At 36.0% G+C, this 22,242-nt stretch overlaps 1 protein-coding gene across 1 annotated transcript; it reads left to right on the top strand.

The window, feature by feature from the left end:
• Positions 1–15,312: 15,312 nt before the first annotated feature.
• Positions 15,313–21,229, top strand: LOC130945420 (long chain acyl-CoA synthetase 9, chloroplastic-like). The gene is made up of 11 exons (XM_057874141.1): positions 15,313–15,765; positions 16,409–16,489; positions 16,585–16,848; positions 16,951–17,082; positions 17,197–17,370; positions 17,454–17,683; positions 18,093–18,210; positions 18,771–18,902; positions 19,829–19,963; positions 20,041–20,247; positions 21,055–21,229. Exons 1-11 carry the CDS (start codon positions 15,313–15,315, stop codon positions 21,220–21,222), a joined length of 2,094 nt encoding a protein of 697 aa, XP_057730124.1. The 3' UTR covers positions 21,223–21,229.
• The last annotated feature ends 1,013 nt before the right edge of the window (positions 21,230–22,242 follow it).

Here is a 22,242-nt window from a genome sequence, read left to right as displayed (position 1 = left end):
TTTGAAGGGTGAGGTTGGTGGGGTTTTATGAAGGATGGATGTGAATGGTGAAGAGAAAGATGGGATTTGATAGGTGAAGGGTTTTTGGGGAAGAGGTGTTGAGGTGATTGGTGAGTGGGGGAAGAAGAGAGAGAGTGATGGTAGGGTCCTGTGGGGTCCACAGATCCTGTAGTGTCAAGGAAAAGTCATCCCTGCACCAAATGTTGCTCAAAATCACGTTTTGAGCCATTTCTGGCGTTAAACGCCGGGCTGGTGCCCATTCCTGGCGTTTAACGCCAGGTTCTTGCCCTTTACTGGCGTTTAACGCCAGTCTGGTGCCCCTTTCTGGCGTTAAACGCCCAGAAGGGTGCCAGACTGGGCGTTAAACGCCCAACAGCTAGCATTACTGGCGTTTGAACGCCAGCTTCTCCTCCTCCAGGGTGTGCTGTTTTTCTTCCTGTTTTTCATTCTGTTTTTGCTTTTTTCATTGTTTTTATGACTTCTTATGATCATCAACCTACAAAAAAGATAAAATAACAAAAGAAAATAATTAATTATAAAACATTGGGTTGCCTCCCAACAAGCGCTTCTTTAATGTCATTAGCTTGACAGAGGACTCTCATGGAGCCTCAGAAATGCTCAGAACCGTGTTGAAACCTCCCAACACCAAACTTAGAGTTTGAATGTGGAGTTTCAACACCAAACTTAGAGTTTGGTTGTAGCCTCCCAACACCAAACTTAGAGTTTGACTGTGGGGGCTCTGCTTGGCTCTGTTTTGAGAGAAGCTCTTCATGCTTCCTCTCCATGATGACAGAGGGATATCCTTGAGCCTTAAACACCAAGGATTCTTCATTCACTTGAATGATCAACTCTCCTCTATCAACATCAATCACAGCCCTTGCTGTGGCTAGGAAGGGTCTGCCAAGGATGATGGATTCATCCATGCACTTCCCAGTCTCTAGGACTATGAAATCAGTAGGGATGTAATGGTCTTCAATCTTCACCAAAACATTCTCTACAAGTCCATGAGCTTGTTTTCCTAAATTGTCTGCCATCTCTAATGAGATTCTTGCAGCTTGCACCTCAAAGATCCCTAATTTCTCCATTACAGAGAGGGGCATGAGGTTTACACTTGACCCTAAGTCACACAAGGCCTTCTTGAAGGTCATGGTGCCTATGGTACAAGGTATAGAAAACTTCCCAGGATCTTGCCTCTTTTGAGGCAGTTTCTGCCTAGACAAGTCATCCAGTTCTTTGGTGAGCAAGGGAGGTTCATCCTCCCAAGTCTCATTTCCAAATAACTTGTCATTTAGCTTCATGATTGCTCCAAGATATTTAGCAACTTGCTCTTCAGTGACATACTCATCCTCTTCAGAGGAAGAATACTCATCAGAGCTCATGAATGGCAGAAGTAAGTCCAATGGAATCTCTATGGTCTCATTTTGAGCCTCAGATTCCCATTGGAACTCATTGGGGAACTCAGAGGAGATTGGTGCACGCCCACTGGGGTCTTTCTCAGTGGCGTCTTCTTCCTCTCTTTCCTCTCTATATTCGGCCATGTTGATGGCCTTGCACTCTCCTTTTGGATTTTCTTCTGTATTACTTGGGAGAGTACTAGGAGGGAGTTCAATAACTTTCTTGCTCAGCTGACCCACTTGTCCTTCCAAATTTCTGATGGAGGACCTTGTTTCATTCATGAAACTTTGAGTGGTCTTTATTAGATCAGAGACCATTGTTGCTAAGTCAGAAGTATTCTGCTTAGAACTCTCTGTCTGTTGCTGAGAAGATGATGGAAAAGGCTTGCCATTGCTAAACCTGTTTCTTCCACCATTATTGTTATTGAAACCTTGTTGAGGTCTCTCTTGATTCTTCCATGAGAGATTTGGGTGATTTCTCCATGAAGAATTGTAGGTGTTTCCATAGGGTTCTCCTAGGTAATTCACCTCTTCCATTGAAGGGTTCTCAGGATCATAGGCTTCTTCCTCAGATGAAGCCTCCTTAGTACTGCTTGGTGCATTTTGCATTCCAGACAGACTTTGAGAAATCAAATTGACTTGTTGAGTCAATATCTTGTTCTGAGCCAATATGGCATTCGGAGTGTCAATCTCAAGAATTCCTTTCTTCTGACTAGTCCCATTGTTCACAGGATTCCTTTCAGAAGTGTACATGAATTGGTTATTTGCAACCATTTCAATTAGCTCTTGAGCTTCTGCAGGCGTCTTCTTCAGATGAAGAGATCCTCCAGCAGAGCTATCCAAGGACATCTTAGATAGTTCAGAGAGACCATCATAGAAAATACCTATGATGCTCCATTCAGAAAGCATGTCTGAAGGACATCTTCTGATTAATTGTTTGTATCTTTCGCAAGCTTCATAGAGGGATTCTCCATCCTTCTGTCTGAAGGTTTGGACTTCCACTCTAAGCTTACTCCATCTTTGTGGTGGAAAGAACTTTGCCAAGAAGGCATTGACTAGCTTTTCCCAAGAGTCCAGGCTTTCTTTAGGTTGAGAATCCAACCATATTCTAGCTCTGTCTCTTACAGCAAAAGGGAATAGCATCAGTCTATAGACCTCAGGGTTAACCCCATTAGTCTTGACTGTGTCACAGATTTGCAAGAATTCAGCTAAAAACTGATGAGGATCTTCCATTGGAAGTCCATGGAACTTGCAATTCTGTTGCATTAGAGAAACTAATTGAGGCTTAAGCTCAAAGTTGTTGCTCCAATGGCAGGGATAGAGATGCTTCTCCCATAGAAATCAGGAGTAGGTGCAGTAAAGTCACCCAGCACCTTCCTTACATTGTTAGCATTGTTGTTGTTTTCGGCTGCCATGGGTTCTTCTTCTTTGAAGAATTCGGTCAGGTCCTCTAAAGAGAGTTGTGCTTTGGCTTCTCTTAGCTTTCTCTTCAAGGTCCTTTCGGGTTCAGGATCAGCTTCAACAAGAATGCCTTTGTCTCTGCTCCTGCTCATATGAAAGAGAAGAGAAAAAGAAAATGTGGAATCCTCTATGTCACAGTATAGAGATTCCTTGAATTGTCAGAGGAAAAGAGAAATAGAAAGAAGAAGGAGAAGAAGAATTCGAACTTTAAGTAGATAAGGTTCGAATTGTGCATTTAGAAGGAGTGGTACTCCATAAATAGAAGGATGTGAGAAGGAGGGAAGAGGATTTTCGAAAATTCAATTAAAAGATTTTGAAAACATTTTGAAAATTTGATTGATAGTTTTCGAAAACAAAAGTGGGAAAGAAGTAAAGTGATTTTTGAAAAAGATTTTGAAATTAGAAATTAAAAAGATTTGATTGAAAACTATTTTGAAAAGATGTGGTTAAGAAGATATGATTGGTTTTAAAAAGATGTGATTGAAAAGATATGATTTGAAAACCATTTTAAAAGATATGTTTTGAAAATTATTTTAAAAGATTTGATTTGGAAAATTAGTGACTTGCCTAACAAGAAAAGATATGATTCAAACATAAAACCTTCCTTAACAGAAAAGGCAAAAAATGTTCAATCAAATCATTAATTGTTGGTAAGTATCTTTGAAAGGAAAGAAATTAATTTTGAAAACATTTGATTGAAAAGATATGATTTGAAAAAGATTTGATTTTGGAAAACTTGAAAAAAATTGATTTGAAAACAAAATCTTCCCCCTAGCACCATCCTGGCGTTAAACGCCCAGAATGGTATACATTCTGGCGTTTAACGCCCAAAATGCTACCTTTTTGGGCGTTAAACGCCCAACCAGGTGCCCTGGCTGGCGTTTAAACGCCAGTCTGCCTTCTTCACTGGGCATTTTTGAATGCTCAGCTTTTTCTGTATAATTCCTCTACAGTGTGTTCTGAATCTTCAATCCCTTGTATCATTGACTTGAAAAGACACAAATTAAAAATATTTTTGGATTTTTAATAATTAAAATGCAACAGGAATCAAATAACAATGCATGCAAGACACCAAACTTAGCAGTTTGTATACTACTGACACTAATGAACTGAAAATGCATATGAGACACACAAAATACTCAAGTCAATAGAATTCAAAGATCAGAGCAAGAAATCATCAAGAATTACTTGAAGATCCTTAAGACACATGAATGAATGCATGTAATTGACACCAAACTTAAGATGAGACACTAGACTTAAGCAAGAAACATAAAGTCTTTTTGGTTTTTATGATTTTGTAAATTTTTTTTTGTGTTTTTCAAAAATTAAGTGGAAAAAGGTATCAAAATTCTTAATGAGAATTCCAGGAATCAGTGCAATGCTAGTCTAAGACTCCGGTCCAGGAATTAGACATGGCTTCACAGCCAGCCAAGCTTCCAAAGAAAGCTTCGGTCCAAAACACTAGACATGACCAAAGGTCAGCCAAATCTCAGCAGATCACTGCTCCAAGAGCAAGATTGATACGAAATCAACAAGCTCTTGTGGTGATAAGTTGAAACCTCGGTCCAATCAGATTAGACATGGCTTCTCAGCCAGCCAGATTTCAACAAATCATCATGAAACTCTAGAATTCATCTTCAAGAATTTCGAAAAAAAAATACCTAATTTAAGCAACAAGATGAACCGTCAGTTGTCCAGCCTAAACAATCCCGGGCAATAACACCAAAATTTGATGTTGTTGCCGGATCTGGCACTGATGTTACCAAAGGCTTGCTCAAAACTAGAACAATCCCCGGCAACGGCGCCAAAAACTTGGTGCGCGAAATTGTGAACTATACTTTTTCACAACTCTCATAATCCCTGGTAATGGCTCCAAAAAACTTGGTGCGCTCAAAACTAGAACAATCCCCGGCAACGGCGCCAAAAACTTGGTGCGCGAAATTGTGAACTATACTTTTTCACAACTCTCATAATCCCTGGTAATGGCTCCAAAAACTTGGTGCGCTCAATACCATGGCATTACACAACTTCGCACAACTAACCAGCAAGTGCACTGGGTCGTCCAAGTAATAAACCTTACGTGAGTAAGGGTCGATCCCACGGAGATTGTTAGTATTGAAGCAAGCTATGGTCATCTTGTAAATCTTAGTCAGGCAAACTCAGATATATATGGTGATGAACGAAAATAACATAAAAGATAAAGATAGTGATACTTATGTAACTCATTGGTAGGAACTTCAGATAAGCGCATGAAGATGCCTTCCCTTCCGTCTCTCTGCTTTCCTATTGTCTTCATCCAACCCTTTCTTACTCCTTTCCATGGCAAGCTCGTATAGGGTCTCACTGTTGTCAGCAGCTACCTCCCATCCTCGCAGTGAAAGCTAATGCTCAATACTCTGTCACAGTACGGCCAATCACCGGTTCGGTTCCCTCCCCTACCGGAATAGAATAACTCTTTTGCGTCTGTCACTAACGCCCAGTAGGTTACAGGTTTGAAGCACGTCACAGTCATTCAGTCATTGAATCCTACTCAGAATACCACAGACAAGGTTAGACCTTCCGGATTCTCTTGAATGCTGCCATCAGTTCTTGCCTATACCACGAAGACTCTGATCTCACGGAATGGCTGGCTCGTTTGTCAGGCGAGCACTCGGTTGTCAGGCGATCAACCATGCATCGTGCAATCAGGAATCCAAGAGATATTCACTAAGCCTCAGATGCTTGTAGAACAGAATGGTTGTCAGTCACCTTGTTCATGGGTGAGAATGGTGATGGGCGTCAATCATCACCTTCATCATGTTGAAGAACAAGTGATATCTTGGACAAAGAACAAGCGGAATTGAATGGAAGAACAATAGTAATTGCATTAATACTCGAGGTACAGCAGAGCTCCACACCTTAATATATGGTGTGTAGAAACTCCACCGTTGAAAATACATAAGAACAAGGTCTAGGCATGGCCGAATGGCCAGCCTCCCAATGATCTAAGAACTAAAATGTCCAAAGATGATCTAGAGATCTAAAAGTGATCAAAAGATCTCTATACAATAGTAAAAGGTCCTACTTATAAGAAACCAGTAGCCTAGGGTGTACAGAAATGAGTAAATGACATAAAAATCCTCTTCCGGGCCCACTTGGTGTGTGCTTGGGCTGAGCAATGAAGCAATTTCGTGTAGAGACTCTTCTTGGAGTTAAACGCCAGCTTTGGTGCCAGTTTGGGCGTTTAACTCCCAATTGGGTGCCAGTTCCAGCGTTTAACGCTGGGATTTCTTGAGGTGACTTTGAACGCCGGTTTGGGCCATCAAATCTTGGGCAAAGTATGGACTATTATATATTGCTGGAAAGCCCAGGATGTCTACTTTCCAACGCCGTTGAGAGCGCGCCAATTGGGCTTCTGTAGCTCCAGAAAATCCACTTCGAGTGCAGGGAGGTCAGAATCCAACAGCATCTGCAGTCCTTTTGAGTCTCTGGATCAGATTTTTGCTCAGGTCCCTCAATTTCAGCCAGAAAATACCTGAAATCACAGAAAAACACACAAACTCATAGTAAAGTCCAGAAAAGTGAATTTTAACTAAAAACTAATAAAAATATACTAAAAACTAACTAGATCATACTAAAAACATACTAAAAACAATGCCAAAAAGTATACAAATTATCCGCTCATCACTGTGCTAACTGCTTTAATAAGTACTTCTCGACCACTTGCTGGAAGTAAGGATCTTTTCCACAAGTTTATCTTCTTAGTAGTCTTGTCTTTGATATATCTGAACATTTCTTGCTTTGATCTAGTGACAATTGCAGGGAGACCCAAGTATTTATCCTAAGAGCCAACGTTTGGAACCTGGAGTAGCTAGTGAAGTTCAAATCTAAGGTGCTGAAGAGTGTTCTGATTGAAGAAGACTCAAGATTTAGTCAGGTTAACCATTTGGCCACTTAACTATATTCTTGTAGAATTTAAAGTAGGTTCTGGCATGTTTGTATGTTTACTTTGTTGAATAAGATAGAATTGTCTGCGAAAAATAAATAACTGATCGTAGGGCATCTTTTATTTAATTGTAAACCACTAAACTTTTACCTCTGTTCTCCTCTGTGAAGAAAATGGGATAATCTCTCTACCCAAGCAAGGAATAAATAGGGAAAAAAGGATCCTCTTGTCGGAGTCCCCTTGATAGTTTAAAAAAATCATGTGAATGACCTTGCACAATAATAGAGTAGGATACCGTAGTTACACACTCTTTCAACTGATCTATTCATTTATCATAGAAACCCAATCTTTGGTTCCCACTGATGATTATGTTCATTACTCTTTGTATCTCGTGGACTAGAATTTTTGAGATGATTTTGCAAAATATCATGCTTAAACTGATTAGTCTAATTTTACTCATTGAATATGCTCCTTGAATCTTAAGAATCAAACAATATGGGTATGATTTAGGGATCTTAGCATTTTTCCCCCGAAAAGAAACTCCTAACAGCTGCATTAACATCCTATTTGATGATATCCTAATAGAACTGGAAGAACTTAGTTGTGAAACCATCATCCTCCAGAGCCGAGTATGGATTAATAGAAAACACAGTCCTTTTAATTTCTGTATCATATATCAGTCTTGTTAACACCCTATTATCACCATTGTCTATCATTGTAGTCATACCCTCCAAGGCCTCCGTAGAATCAATAGGTACAGATGTAGTAAATAAGGTCTCAAAAAACTCCTGAGCTACTTTTCCAATGCCCTCTACTTTAGAGTGAAGTTAACCATTTTCATCTCTAAGTTGTTCAATCTTATTGTGTCTGTTTTTATATCGGAACTTAGAGTGAAAATATTTTGTATTTTGGTCACCTCACTATAGCCATTTAACCCTGAACTTCTCCTTCCAGTACCTCTCCTCCTTCTCATATGCCTCATGAAGCTCTGCCTTTAAAGAATCAATTCTGATCTTGATTGCCTCCGCTGCTTTTTGTAACACCTTTACTACTAAAATGTCACACTTCCAACTGCACCACTCTGATAGTGAGGATATTACGACGACTTTTAAATATATCTTTACATAGTAGGAGCCTTTAACTGAAAATCGCATTGACTTTTTTTGAAAAAAAAAACGGAAATACTTTTTCTTTCTTTAGATCAACCACCCATACATACAAATCATCAACAACACTAATATATATTCACAAGAAAACTTATACAAGAAACATGCCAATAATACATACATATATCATTACAACTCCTATCCCTCTTTACAAAAATATGAATATCGATAACAGAGGAAAAAGACATCTATAATAATAAAACCAATAAAGCACAACCAGATGTGCAAATGAATATTCACAGGCTTCTCGTCCATTTTCAACCACAGTGATCATTACTCATCTTATGAATCTTTTCGAACAACAATAATTAATCATCCAAAATCCAAATTCATATCTCACTTATAAGAATTCCAATCTCGATAATATCCCAGAACATTTTCCTACATATCAAAGAAATAATCTAACCAAACTTACCAATAATTTATCTAATCACGGCTCCCAGTCCAAAATATAATCAATCACGACCTCCGGCTCAAAATATAATCAATCACATTCAAACCATCATAAGGAGATCTTTTACAAGCCACCACAATCCACCATAATCCAAACCAAAAAGTCACAATCACAAGCAATTAAATAGACAATCAGACAATCACACATAGAGAACAATTATAACAAGTAGTACAATTAGCGATTAACATAATATCAATTAGGCAAACTAAAATAATTATGCAAACCCAAGCAATTTCAAACAAATGCATTATGATGCATGCCTATCCTACTGGCCATGAGCTTATGTGTCAGTTAAACTGTCAGACCCAACACATCCGGTAGCTAACCCAAACATAATCTATTTGTCGTGCATCTTCAGGAGAAACAACAAGAAGGGATTTCTCAATCTTCTAAAAGGGAATCCTCAACCTTCCATCATCTCACTAGAGTCAGCGCTATCTGGGATATAGTTTCTGCCACACTTCACAATCAGAGAGAGACTGTGATGCAATGATAGGAAATTCTCAACCTAACTCGTTCACATCACATCCAAAAATTGAATCGAAGGGAATCCTCAACCTTCTATCCAATTTTCCGATGTAACAAGAGAGTGAGTCCTCAACCCCGCCTATCCACTGCAATAAGAGAGAGAATCCTTAACCTCAACTTGTCTATCGCAGCAAGAGAGAGAATCTTCAATCTCAACTTGCCTATTCATGGGTAGGACAGTGCCACCGTTCTCACCGTGGACAGGACAAAACAACCATCCTCACAATATCAACAAAAATCTCATTTCAAATCATAATTACAATCAAACATAATCAAGATCAAAATTAAAACTGCAATTATATATAATCATATTTCAATCGAACATCATCATAATCAGAATTTATATTGTTCACATTTATCACAAGTATAATTATCCTCAAACTGTGAGCAGGATAAAACCACCGTCCTCACTATAGTTGGGAATTGAACCGAAGAGAATCCTCAAACTTCTATCCAATTCTTTGATGCAACAAGAGACGGAATCCTCAACCTCAACTTGTCTATCTGTGAGTGGGACAAAGCCACTATCTTTATTGTAGATGGGATAAACCGTCGTCCCACAACGTATGTAAAACCTTTATAAAGATCATTTTTCATCTCCCAATCAAATCTTAATTGAAAACATAATCCTTTATTCTTAAACATTTACTTAAAAAAAATTCGATAAAATGCCCAAAACATAATCCTTTTTCATGGTTAATCAGGCTCACATCAGTTAACTCTTCAGTTCACTTCTATTACTTTAGGGTTCTTTAGAACTCCACAAAAATATAGTCCTTAAATCAAAATTAATCAAACAAAACTCATCCCTATTTAATCAAGTACCCAAAACTAATTTTAACCTCATTTCTTTAATTCAAGACTTTTCCAAAAGACTCGGAGATCATTTCATTTCACCGATCAAGTTCAATTACCTTTAAATTCACTAAAAACTTCTCAAAACCAACTTCAACTTTTTTTTTCAAACTCAAAACTTTTTCTCAAAGACTAAAAAATTATTTATTCTTAAATACCCATTTTCATTACTTTATTTTTCGCTTAAAGCACCCCAAAATATAATTCTTTTCATAATTAACCAAACCAAAATAAATTAATTCTTATTATTCAATTTTACTTAAATACTTATAAAAATTTCAGCAGCATCTTCTGATCTCCTCTAAAGTTTGGACTTTGCCACCCTTCAAAGTTTCTAACCAAACTAGCATCTCTTAACCAATTCACAATCACCAATTCAGAAATCATTTTTTTCAACAATCAGGAAATCATTCGCAATTCATAACCACAAAAAAAGTCAACTTAAAAAATTCATAACTAATTCTCCAATTAAAATGAACATTTAACCCCATGCAGTTTTGTTCAATATCAAGTTACTATTTTGTTTTCAAAGTTACTAATTTATTTCAAAACTTAGGTTTCCAAGAAAACAATTTAACATTCAGATTTCAATGTTTTTAACAAGTCTCAAGATCAATCCTACATCAACCAAATCAACATAATCCCGTCAGGATTAGAATTCCAACCAAACCATCAAAATAATCATTAAATAAAATATAATCCACATTTCACATATAATTAACCAACAACCGAAAACCATGACATCCATAAGACTCGCACAATCATAGAAAAATGCACTTTTCACATTGATATCGATTATAAAAATTTCTCAAATAAAATAAGTTTTTAGAAAAGCCCCTACCTCAACAGCAACGCAACAACGCAACAAACTCCATTTTATCCTTATTTCGCAGCAATAACATCAATTCCAACTATTTTTCACGGTAGCAACAACCATTAAACACAGCATGCAAGCACCGTGACTCAACCCTAAGACATTAACATCGTAAAATCTTCAATAATATATAACAAGACAACAGCGGTAAGAGTTTCGAGGTAAGAGTTACTCACTGTACCAAAATAAACCAAAGGATGGAGCAGTTGCAGCTTCGGTGATGACCTCCAGTGACGACAGCACCATTCTTGGAGACAAAGGGCTCCCTGTTCTCTCCCATTCGTGCTCCCCTCCACGGCAGACCATGGCGATGGCGGCGGAGCAGCTTAATGGCAGCAGCGGCTTCCTCTGGTGGCAGCTCCGATGGCAGCATCGGCCATGAAGGCTTCAGTGATGACGGAGCACGACCTTCCCCTCTCCTCCATTGCATTTTCGGTCTTTCTTGAGATGTCTCCATCTCTGCGTGTCACAATGGCGACGATAGATCTGACGGCGACGGAGACACGACAGCGACACTGGAACGACTGCTATAGAACCCTCACCGGCAACGATCATGGATCCAGCAACAACACCATTTGTCGATCTCTCTCTCTCCCTCGAGCTCATCCCTGGCTCGCATCCCTCTTTTCCACAACAGCAACGGTGACGGCACTCCTTGCCAGCACCGCGCCGTCCTCTCCTCCCTCTCTTCTTCTCCTCTGTGTATATGTGTCTTCCGTTAATATGAAAGGGGGTAGGAGGTGGCGGCTGGGTGAAGGAGCTAAGATTAGTGTTTGTGTGTGTGTGATTAAATTAGGGTTAGAATAGGTATTTTTATTAAAATTAAGGATAACGTAGTAATTGAAAACCTAATTTAGCCCCATAAAATTATCTTTAACAATATTATTTAATTATCAATATACAAATTATTTTCAAATAAATATTTTAATTCAAAAATTAGAGATAATCAAATTAATTTTCCTTTATTCATAAAATGAAATTCAAAATCTCAATATTCATATTAAGCTATATAAAATTCTTATTATTTTTCAATTGCTAAAATTTTAAATTATAAATAAGAAAATACTCAATTACTATGAAAATGATATGAGTTCTAATAAATTTTAAGCTTAAAGCCTCATAACTTTGCTTTAATTACGTTTTTGTACGATAATTTTTAAAAATAAAATCATAAATAAATATCATAAATCTCAAATAAATTATAATTTAATTTCCAAATATCTGGAGTTTTACACCTTCAATTTTTTTTCCTCTAGTACCTGATTAATTTCTTCAATAATTCTTGCCGAATTCCTATTTTTGTTCTTTTGCCACTCAACAACACTATGTCTGCAGTGCTTTAATTTGTTGAATAGTATAAACATAGGAGACCTAGCATACTTCGACCTCCATGCATCCTTGACTATGTTGGTAACTTCTTCCTCCTCACACCACCTTTCTTGAAAACAAAACCGTCTCTTTGGTTTTCTACTGCACACTTCTGATTCTAGTAACAAAGGGCGGTGGTCTGATCCTTGATCGTTTAGGTGCAACACCTTTGCTATTGGGTAAGCTATCATCCAAGCCGTTGAGACTAAGCACCGATCAAGTCGTTCTCTGATAAAGTTTCCTCCAAACTTCCTATTATTCTAGGTAAACTGGTTACCCTCATACCCTATATCGTACAACCCTCCACCATTTAGGAAATTGTTATGACTTTTAATAGAGATGACCGACTTGGTTCTTCCTCCTTCTTTTTCATGGTGAGCCAAAATAGAGTTAAAATCACCAACAACTAGAAAAAATTCATCCCCTGACTTCAGAATCTGAAAAAGTTTTTCAAATTGAGGATTCCTCAGATCTTTTTCATTGTGCAAAAATACACTCTTATAACATTCCAGCACTTGTTTTGAGCTATATCCATCCATTGAAAGTGAATAAAAAAACTTTCAGCCTCCACCACTGTTATTTGTACCTCTGATTTCCATGTAAAAACTAATCCACCAGTCATGCTAATTGGATCAATACAATAAAAACTATAAAAGCCCATTTTCTCAAACTGACCTTTCACAAACGAAGCATTGTTTTTGGTTTCACATTAGAACAATACTTCGGAGGAATGAGATATTTAAATTCCTTGAATGTTGTGAACTACTAGAGTCTTTTCCAAACCCTGGCAATTTCACGTTAACATCTTCATTGAGAGTGGGGTGCCAATTTTAGGCTGACACTCTCTCCCAACTCAGCAATATTCATATCTTTCTTCTCCCTACTTGGCCACTACTCTTCTTCTTCTTCTAACTCGATGTTTCTTCTCTTCACTCATGCCACCTGTATCCCTCCTAGTTCTAGTTTTCTTGCCAACTGTTTCAGTTTTGGCTTTTTATTGCTGTATCGGTTGGCTTTATATATACTTTTACTTTGACTTTCCTGAATTACAGTCGCTATCTACCCTGTGTTGACATTTACATTGCCCTCATTTTTCAAACAAATAACAGTCCCAAGTTCCTCCAGTTCTGTCCATGTTACTTGTTGATTGGATTTCTCTTTTTCTTCCATTGATAGACCTGCAAAGCTCTTTAGTAAACTTCTATTATTATTCTTCCAGTCAGCCTTGAATTTGTTAAGATTAGATTTCTTCTTCAAGTCTTCCACCCTTCTACCTACCTGTTTTACCTTCAAGTGTCCCCCCCAATGCTCTTCTATTGGTGTCCGTTCTATTTCATTATGTGCTACATTGATATAATTTCTAACTTCATGGCCTAAATAGCCACAAAAATAGAAAAAATTCTAATTCGCTCATATTTCAGTTGGACCTCCATGATTTTCTTATTAGGACCAACAATCTTCACTATTTATTGGAGTTTTTTAGTAACATTGAGATTGATCTGCATCTTAACAATTCTTATTTCTCTTCCCCTCATAGAAAAAATAGCAACATTGAGCACCTCACCCATAGATTCTTCTATTTTCCTTTCTAGCTCCTTTGTTTTACAATACTCTGGCATTTCCTAGAGTTGGATTCAAATTGGAACAATCGAGAAATCCATATTTGGTACCTCTTCATCTTCTGTCCATCTTCGAATGTTCAATATAAAGTTCTTAAACAGCTAGGGCACGTCTTTTTCGATCCTGATCAGGTCTTGTTCATGATCGAAAAAAAATTAGAATGTGTTGTCACCATGATCAATAATCCTCAACCCATCCGGTAGTCGCCAGATTGTAGACATAGCTGGTTCAATCGTACCAATGCAGAGCAATCTATCTACCATTAATCTCCCTACCAAATTCCTTTTTGGCATTCCTCCAAACCCCCTTTGACATTCGTAAAATTAAAGAAGATTATACCTTCTTTCTTCATTCCTCCCTGCTCTTCCTTACTAGTCATTCTTAAATCTTTGTTTGCACTAAATACTAGCACTACAAATTAGTGTTATATCCTTAGAAGATTAGAATTAAGATTCCACGTAAAATATATACAAGTATACGTAAATTCTATTAGAGTACCTAAACCCTAAAATATATACAAGTATACAAATTCTTTGAACGTTGACAAATTATTCATAAAAATTTAAAACTAAAGTTATACCCATAAAAAATAAAATTCAATCGACAAAATTACCAAAACACTATGAAATAACTCAAAATCTTTAAATTACTCATTTTTCTAACCTAATCAAATCTCAAATTTCCACTCACATCTCCTTTCCACCCCACCACATGGTTACCCATTGTTAAGAAAGATTTTTTTTTTCTTCAATTCTAAAGAAAGATAAAGAAGAAAACTGGATAAGATAATGTTAGTGAACAAAGAAGCCCAAAGCCCAATGATATCTGTATCTTTCTCTATCAAATACCCATCTTTTTTGGATCCAAAATCCTTTGAAACTTGTAACCTTAATAAATAACAGTAAGACAAATCTATTGTTACACCAGTCCAAAAAAATACCTATTGTAGTTAGACTTTTATAAAATTTAGAAAAACGTAAAGACTTTGGGCTTGGCCCCCTGTTCACTTGCCTAAAAGAAATGGAAAATAAGATAAATAAGCATGACTTGACCAAAAAACAAATAAAAAAGATAAATAATCATGACAAAAAAAAAAGATAAATAAAAAATAATATTATATATATAATTAACGTGTTTATTTTTTATTTTTTTATTAAAAATAATTGACATAAAATGAAATAAATATTTTATGTCATAAAAAAATTATTCAACCATTATTTTTTAATAAAACTTGAGTGTGTTTACAATTAATTTAAAATATGTATACAAATGTAAAATAATATTTTAGTTAGTGAATATAAATAATTAAATATTTTTTAATTCTATCTACATTAAAATTATCTATTAAAATTAATTATTAATATAAAATAAATATTATAATATAAATACATATTAAAAATAAATTAAATCACATATATATTACCAATAACATTTTTAATTTCTAAAAAAAAAACGGAAAACACTTGTTCTTGTTTTATAACACTAAAATAATCTAAACTGATTATACTGTGTGACTTCGTCTGAGTCACTGAGTGGAAAGCTCAACACTTCCTTAAAACTCTCATCCCATCTCTTTCCGATTCATTAACGCAACTGCTTCTTCTTCATTCCCTTCCATTCTTCTTCTTCTTCTTCTTCTTCTCCTTCTTCTAGCGCACTCTCTAACCATGAAGACCGTTATTGTCGGCTTCATCTTCCCACTCATCTTCCTCTCCCTCCGCAACCGAAACCGCAACCGCCGCCACAAGCGCCAAGGCGTCTACGTCGACGTCGGCGGAGAGCCAGGTTTCACCATCCGTAACGCCCGGTTCGAGTCGCTAGTGACGTCAGCGTGGGATGGCGTAACCACCCTCGCAGAGCTTCTGGAGCATTCATGCAAGAACCACGGCGATCAGATCTTTCTCGGGAGTCGCGAGCTGATCGCGCGTGAGAATGAGGTGGCTCCCGACGGCAGATCCTTCGAGAAGCTTCATCTCGGCGGTTACAAGTGGCTCACGTTCCGCGACGCCTTCGAAGCCGTGGTTCGTTTCTCCAATGGTTTGGCGGAGCTTGGGCATTCCAGGCACGAGCGTGCCGCTATCTTCGCTGACACAAGAGCCGAGTGGCTCCTTGCATTGCAGGTGTTTGTTTTCATGCCTAACAGAATTGTGCTTTTTTTTTTCTTAAGACTTAAGAGAAAAGAATCCTAATCATTTTCATGCACAATGTGAAACAACTTTACACTGTCAAATACAACCGCGGCATGCATGTTGTGCAATAACATAAACTTGAGATTTCATATGTAATCAGAGCTTTTTCTTATTATTATATTAGGATTATTATTTGAGAAATTATCATGTCACTCCACACGTGATATATTTGCATTTTATGTTTGCATCAATTTATAAGAAAAAAAAGTGAACTATTAAAATAGGGATGACAATATCCATTTCCTTATTATTTCTGTATCCAAAACACGAAGAAATGTTTCCATTTTCATTACACTCATTTATGAACTTATTCTTCGCGGTAATGAAGCAAGCGTGGCTCCATTGTATTGTATCGTCTGTTATGAATTGACAACTTTTGAAAGTGATGAGTATATAATGAGTACAATAACAAGTGATATACTTAAATTGTATTCTATTGTATAATTATGAAGTGACAAACATATAGTTGTGAAGTGACCGATATATTTCAGTTTTACATAAGTCTCTGGTTTTTTCCAAAAACAGAATAATTTGAGGGTTTTTTTTCTTTTTCTTTTTTTTTGGGTTTCATCAGGGTTGCTTCAGAAGAAATGTGACGGTTGTGACTATATATGCATCCTTGGGAGAGGAAGCTTTGTGTCATTCTTTGAATGAGGTTTTTCAATCTATATCTCTCTTTTGCTATGGTTTAAACTTTTGTTCTCTATTAGTGTGTATTGTTCGTAATGAGAATGTTGAAATGTGTACCAGACAGAGGTTACAACTCTGATTTGTGGGAGCAAAGAATTGAAAACACTTGCTAAAGTTCGTGGACAACTGGAGTGCGTAAAACGTGTGATATGCTTGGATAACGATATCCCATCTGATACTTCATCTGCTCTGCATGGATGGAAAGTACTTTCCTTTGCAGAAGTTCAGGCACTTGGTGGCAGAGTCATGGTTGAGGCAGATCTACCCCTTCCAGCAGATGTTGCAGTTATAATGTACACAAGTGGAAGTACAGGAATGCCTAAGGTTAATCAGAACCACCATTAAGACTGAAAAAACTTATCAAGTTATCATAAAATGGAAAAATAAAAGGGTTATTTACTTCAAATTCTTTCTTTTGCATAATAGGGTGTCATGATGACACATGCTAATATGGTAGCCACAATTAGTGCTGTGATGAGAATAGTTCCTAACGTTGGGAGAAATGATATATATTTGGCATACTTGCCCATGGCTCATGTCCTTGAGTTGGTAGCTGAGGTATGGGAAATTAACTTAGTCAGTGGATTATGTAAATAAAAGTTTCAATTTAAAAAAGACATTTTTTTTTTCTTGTTTCCTCTGACAAACTCAACTCATCACAACTTGTTTTAGCATATAGTTGTAGCTGTTGGGGGTGCTATAGGGTATGGAACTCCTTTGACTCTGACTGATTCATCAAACAAGATAAAAAAGGGAACAAAAGGAGATGCTACTGTATTGCTGCCGACCTTGTTGGCAGCTGTACCGGCCATTATTGATCGCGTACGGTATGGAGTCCTCAAGCAGGTATTTCATTGTGTTTGTTGGTGAGTTTGGTGAATGATTCTTTAGCTATGCTTCAAATTAATTTAAATTGAGTGATCATGCAGGTTGATACAAAGGGAGGACTATCAAAGAAATTGTTTGATTTAGCCTATGAACGGAGGTTGCAAGCACTTAATGGTAGCTGGTTTGGTGCTTGGGGATTGGAAGCATTTCTATGGAATCTTTTTGTTTTCAGGAAGATCCGAAAAGTTCTAGGTGGTCATATCCGTCTTATGCTATCAGGTGGTGCTCCACTTTCTGCTGATGCCCAACGATTCATCAACATATGTTTTAGGTTAGTGTTTTCAATTTCGAGCCTGTAACCAAACCATCTCTATTTTTAATGGTGGCTACTCACATGAAATTATCAGGTGAAAATAATAGATAAAATTGTTAGACGACATATACTAAGTCAAATTGTTTAACCATTTTCATCTATGGTTTTCACAGGAAAATAACTTCAAGTAAATTGATCACAATTTTTAATGCAAGAGGTTGTTCGTTATTTTAGATAGAGTTAGGTAGGAAGTAGGAACAAATCATGCATGCTATCCAAAATAAATCTTATTATTTATTCGCACTAGAATGATCTAAAATATAGCTTTTTCCATGTACTGCTGCTAGTCTGCTAGTTCTATTGTGCTTTCCAAATTTTTCTCGATCATCTTTTTCTATCCAATTTGAAATTTAATTGTCGACTCTAGTGCTGGAATAGGTCAAGGATATGGTCTCACAGAAACCTGTGCCGGTGGAGCATTTTCTGATTTTGATGATTCAAGTGTTGGTCATGTTGGACCACCTGTTCCTTCTTCATACATCAAGGTAGTGACGATCAAATCTAATTATCCTTTTAATGGCTAAACCCAATGCAATTTGTATAAGGATATCTTTTTTGTTCATTTGAAATTTATATGATCTTTATTTCCTTATATTTTAAATGAAATCGTACCATTTCACCCTCATTTGGTGTAGCGATTCCTTGCATTTTATATTATTTCACATCATATCATAAGGACAATTAACCTGCATTTCATATCTAAGATATTCTTCGTATAGGAGCTGATTTTGTTTTCTAGTAGTTTCCTGCTTTTAAAACCAATTATCACTATTAATCTTGTCTTAAACTTTGAATTGTCATTTATTTCTGCTTCCTGTAACGTGCAAATATGTTAAAATGTTGTTGTTGATTACCTTGCAACCGAATATATAACATGAATAGAAATGCTAAATCTAACCCTCTTTCCCGTGATCGACCCCTTAGAGTTATATTCTAATGATTTGGCTTTTATTTATATGATTATCTTAAAACGGGGGTTTACCGTCCCGTTATATATGCATTCGAAAAATATGTCTTATGTTAGCATTTGGTATTATTTACTCAGCTAATCGACTGGCCTGAAGGTGGATATTCAATTAATGACTCACCGATGCCCCGAGGTGAAATTGTAATTGGTGGTACTAATGTCACCCTTGGATACTTCAAAAATGAAGAAAAAACTAGAGAGTCTTATAAGGTATGGCTTCATGTTCTCTTCCTTTTTTTACTTCTGGGGGGGGGAAATCTGAACTGGCATAAGATTTTGGTTACTATTTTCCTCTACTTTTCAATTTCTGTAATGAGAAATTATATTTGTACCACTTTTAGATAAATTATGGCATCATATAAATTTTTTACCAATCACTTTTAATAATAAAAGTAGAAAATATACGCATAAAATTTATACAATAGTAATTCATATAATATTCTTCGTAGTTTATATAACAAAGTAATCAAGAGTTTGATCATGCACTCCTATTATACTTAAATTGAATGTTTAACACCAAGTAGACATGTCAAATCACTATACAATACACCCTTTAGCCTAAAAGTCTCTTGTAGAAGGCGGTGTGTTAGGTAAAATATATTTGTGAATCTCGAAGTTGGTCTTAAAGTTTTGTTGATATTGAGATAATTGGTTTGTAATGCATAATTATTGAAAGAGTTGGTATTTTTTCTCAATATGGAATTAATTTTTTTAATTATTATTATTGAACAAATGTGATAGTCACATACTCACATTTGTCAAAAAGAGAGGAGAAAAATGAAATCTGAGATTCGGAAAAGAGTGAGGTCCACAAATTTTAGGATCAAATTTGTATATTAAGTATTTTAAAAATTTTCGATGCACAAATTTGGGGGTTACATTTGTGCATTATAAAAATTTTAAAAATTCAGGTACACAAATATAAGTGTTAAATTTGTGTTTTAAATGGCAAATCTGTTGGTCCGATATGTGTTTTTCACATCCTGGTCAAACACATCATACTCCAACAACATTGCAAAATACCGTTATCTTTTCAATATCAAAATTAAAAAGTGACAATTTTGCATAGTGACATTGAAACCTGTTACTTTTATATATAATTATACATATTTATTGTTGTATGTTTTGTTGTAAAGGTTGACGAAAGAGGAGTGAGGTGGTTCTACACTGGTGACATAGGTAGATTTCATGCAGATGGTTGCCTTGAAATCATTGATAGGAAAAAGGACATTGTTAAATTGCAGCATGGAGAATATGTCTCTTTGGGAAAGGTATGGATGAATGCTGGATTGTGGAATGTAATATAATGTTCTTCATGTTTTGTTACTAACAATTTATTTGAATGCAGGTTGAGGCAGCCCTTATAGGCAGCTCCTATGTGGACAACGTTATGCTACATGCTGATCCTTTTCATAGCTACTGTGTGGCACTTGTGGTGGCTTCTCATGAAGCATTGGAAAAATGGGCTTCAAAGCAGGGAATTACTTATTCTGATATTTCAGAACTATGTAAGAAAGAAGAAGCTATGAAGGAGGTATATGCATCACTTTTAAAGGTATAACTTCTGTATTACCATTCTTTTTACATCTTTTGAGTTACAACAGAAACTCGAATAGAAAATTCTCATTGATCCTTATTGATGATCCATCTGTTACAAAAGAAAATAACGGCACATTATTATTAATATCATAAATAATGAATGAGAACCAATGATATCTCCATTTTTCAATGGAAGAAATTAACTTATCCCACACATTTATAATTCAATTTATATTATTCTTTTAACTTTAAAAAATCAGAGTTAATAGTCAAAATTGTCTGAAGAAAATTTCACATTTGTTGATTTGATCTTCAAAATATCAAACAGCTCAAATTGGTTCCAAAATATACAATATTAAATCAAATTAGTCTTCTGACTAATTAGATGGTGATATATCGCAACTGATTATATCATATCATCATCTAACTTATAAAAAAGACTAGTATGATTTACAATGTATCTTTTAAAAATCAAATTGATGCGCATTTATTCTTTCAAAAATTATTTTATTATTAATCCAAAAAAAAACACTTACCACACTTTTCACTCTTCGTCAGGGATCCTATATATTATTATTCTCTCATCTTCCCTCAATTATCTCTAATGGGCAAAGCCTCTATTCTCTTAATATAAAGAGAAAATAGGGACATACAAATAAACACACTGGAATTGCTCTAATGATATATACGAATTAGTTTGTCGCAATTTTAAAGCAAAATGTACCAATTTACTTTAATGAAGGCAAGTTTTATGAGGTTAACATCAATTTATCATTAGATAATTATCTCTTACTGTGCTGGTTTTTGACATCATTCTTTGTAGGAAGCTAAGAATTCTCGTTTGGAAAAGTTTGAGATTCCTGCCAAAATTAAGTTGCTTTGTAACCCATGGACTCCTGAGTCTGGCCTAGTCACTGCAGCTCTCAAGATCAAGAGAGAATCCATCAGAAAAACTTTTGATAATGAGCTCAAAGAATTGTATTCTTCATAGATTACCACTATTGCACTACATTAGGATCTAGCTTTCATCCTATTGATGAAAGAAGCTACATCTATTTTGCAGTTTTTCAAATCAATATTTTTTCTTTTATTTTTTGAGTTGAGGGACATAGGGGTGGGTACAAGAATTTGGTTTTTTGTTTTTATATTTTTCGCATATTACAATTATTCTGTTGGTGGGCCTTATAAATGAGAATGCCAAAATTTTGAATGTGTTAAACAGAAATGCTAGATATGAATTATTCACTACTTGATTCAAATAAAATATAAGAGACTTAATTACTAAGTTGTAGATTAAAATACAAATAGGTAGTTTAGCAATATCATATTACCATGATTAAAAGAAGAAGGGAAAAACAAAAAGAAGAGTTTTTGTAATAGCAAAGTAGATTTCCAACTTAATTTTTCTACATATATCACCATGTTTATTTTGGTGAAAACATTAAATTGTGAAGGTAGGGTTGAAATTGGGGGGAGACTATGGATGAAAGAGCAACGGTGAATGAAAATAAAGCAAAACCACACCCAACTTTGGGGCATGATATGAGCATGACTTGAAAGCCAACCAAATCCGAAATAGTCCCCACCATTTCTGCCCATGTGACTATTACTTTGTTTTTTATCACCTTTATTTAAAGCCTTTTAGGATGTTTCATAGACACTTCATATTCACAATTCGTTGTTCATCTCATGCCCACTACTATTAACTAGCCTACTACCACTCTCCTTCCCTTTTCTTCAATTCATTTTTTTTAGTATACTTTCTTCCCTTTCCTCCTTTTCCCCAAAGTACTTCTGATTTTGGAACAAGTGAATGCATCTACGGTTCATCATATTCACATGTTTGACAAAAACAGAGAGAGATCATAAAGAAGAAGATTTGCACGAATTCCCTAACTAGTTAGTGCCTAGCACATGCCCCCACACTCAAACTAGCTTTGCCTAATTCATTGGAGGAGGTACCACAATCTACGTACATATGATGCTTATGTGGATTTTTACTTCAAATAGG

This window comes from Arachis stenosperma, chromosome 8, assembly GCF_014773155.1.
Source record: "Arachis stenosperma cultivar V10309 chromosome 8, arast.V10309.gnm1.PFL2, whole genome shotgun sequence".
In the NCBI taxonomy this organism is placed as follows: Eukaryota; Viridiplantae; Streptophyta; class Magnoliopsida; order Fabales; family Fabaceae; genus Arachis; species Arachis stenosperma.
This window is presented reverse-complemented; position numbering and strand designations above follow the sequence as displayed.

What these genes read in the sequence shown, in the direction of transcription:
- LOC130945420 (XM_057874141.1), top strand. Translation starts at nt 15,313, where the DNA reads ATGAAGACCGTTATTGTCGGCTTCATCTTCCCACTCATCTTCCTCTCC. An exon ending in AAACTAGAGAGTCTTATAAG is followed by an intron (nt 18,903 to 19,828) that starts GTATGGCTTCAT and finishes TTTGTTGTAAAG; the next exon opens with GTTGACGAAAGAGGAGTGAG. An exon ending in TATATGCATCACTTTTAAAG is followed by an intron (nt 20,248 to 21,054) that starts GTATAACTTCTG and finishes CATTCTTTGTAG; the next exon opens with GAAGCTAAGAATTCTCGTTT.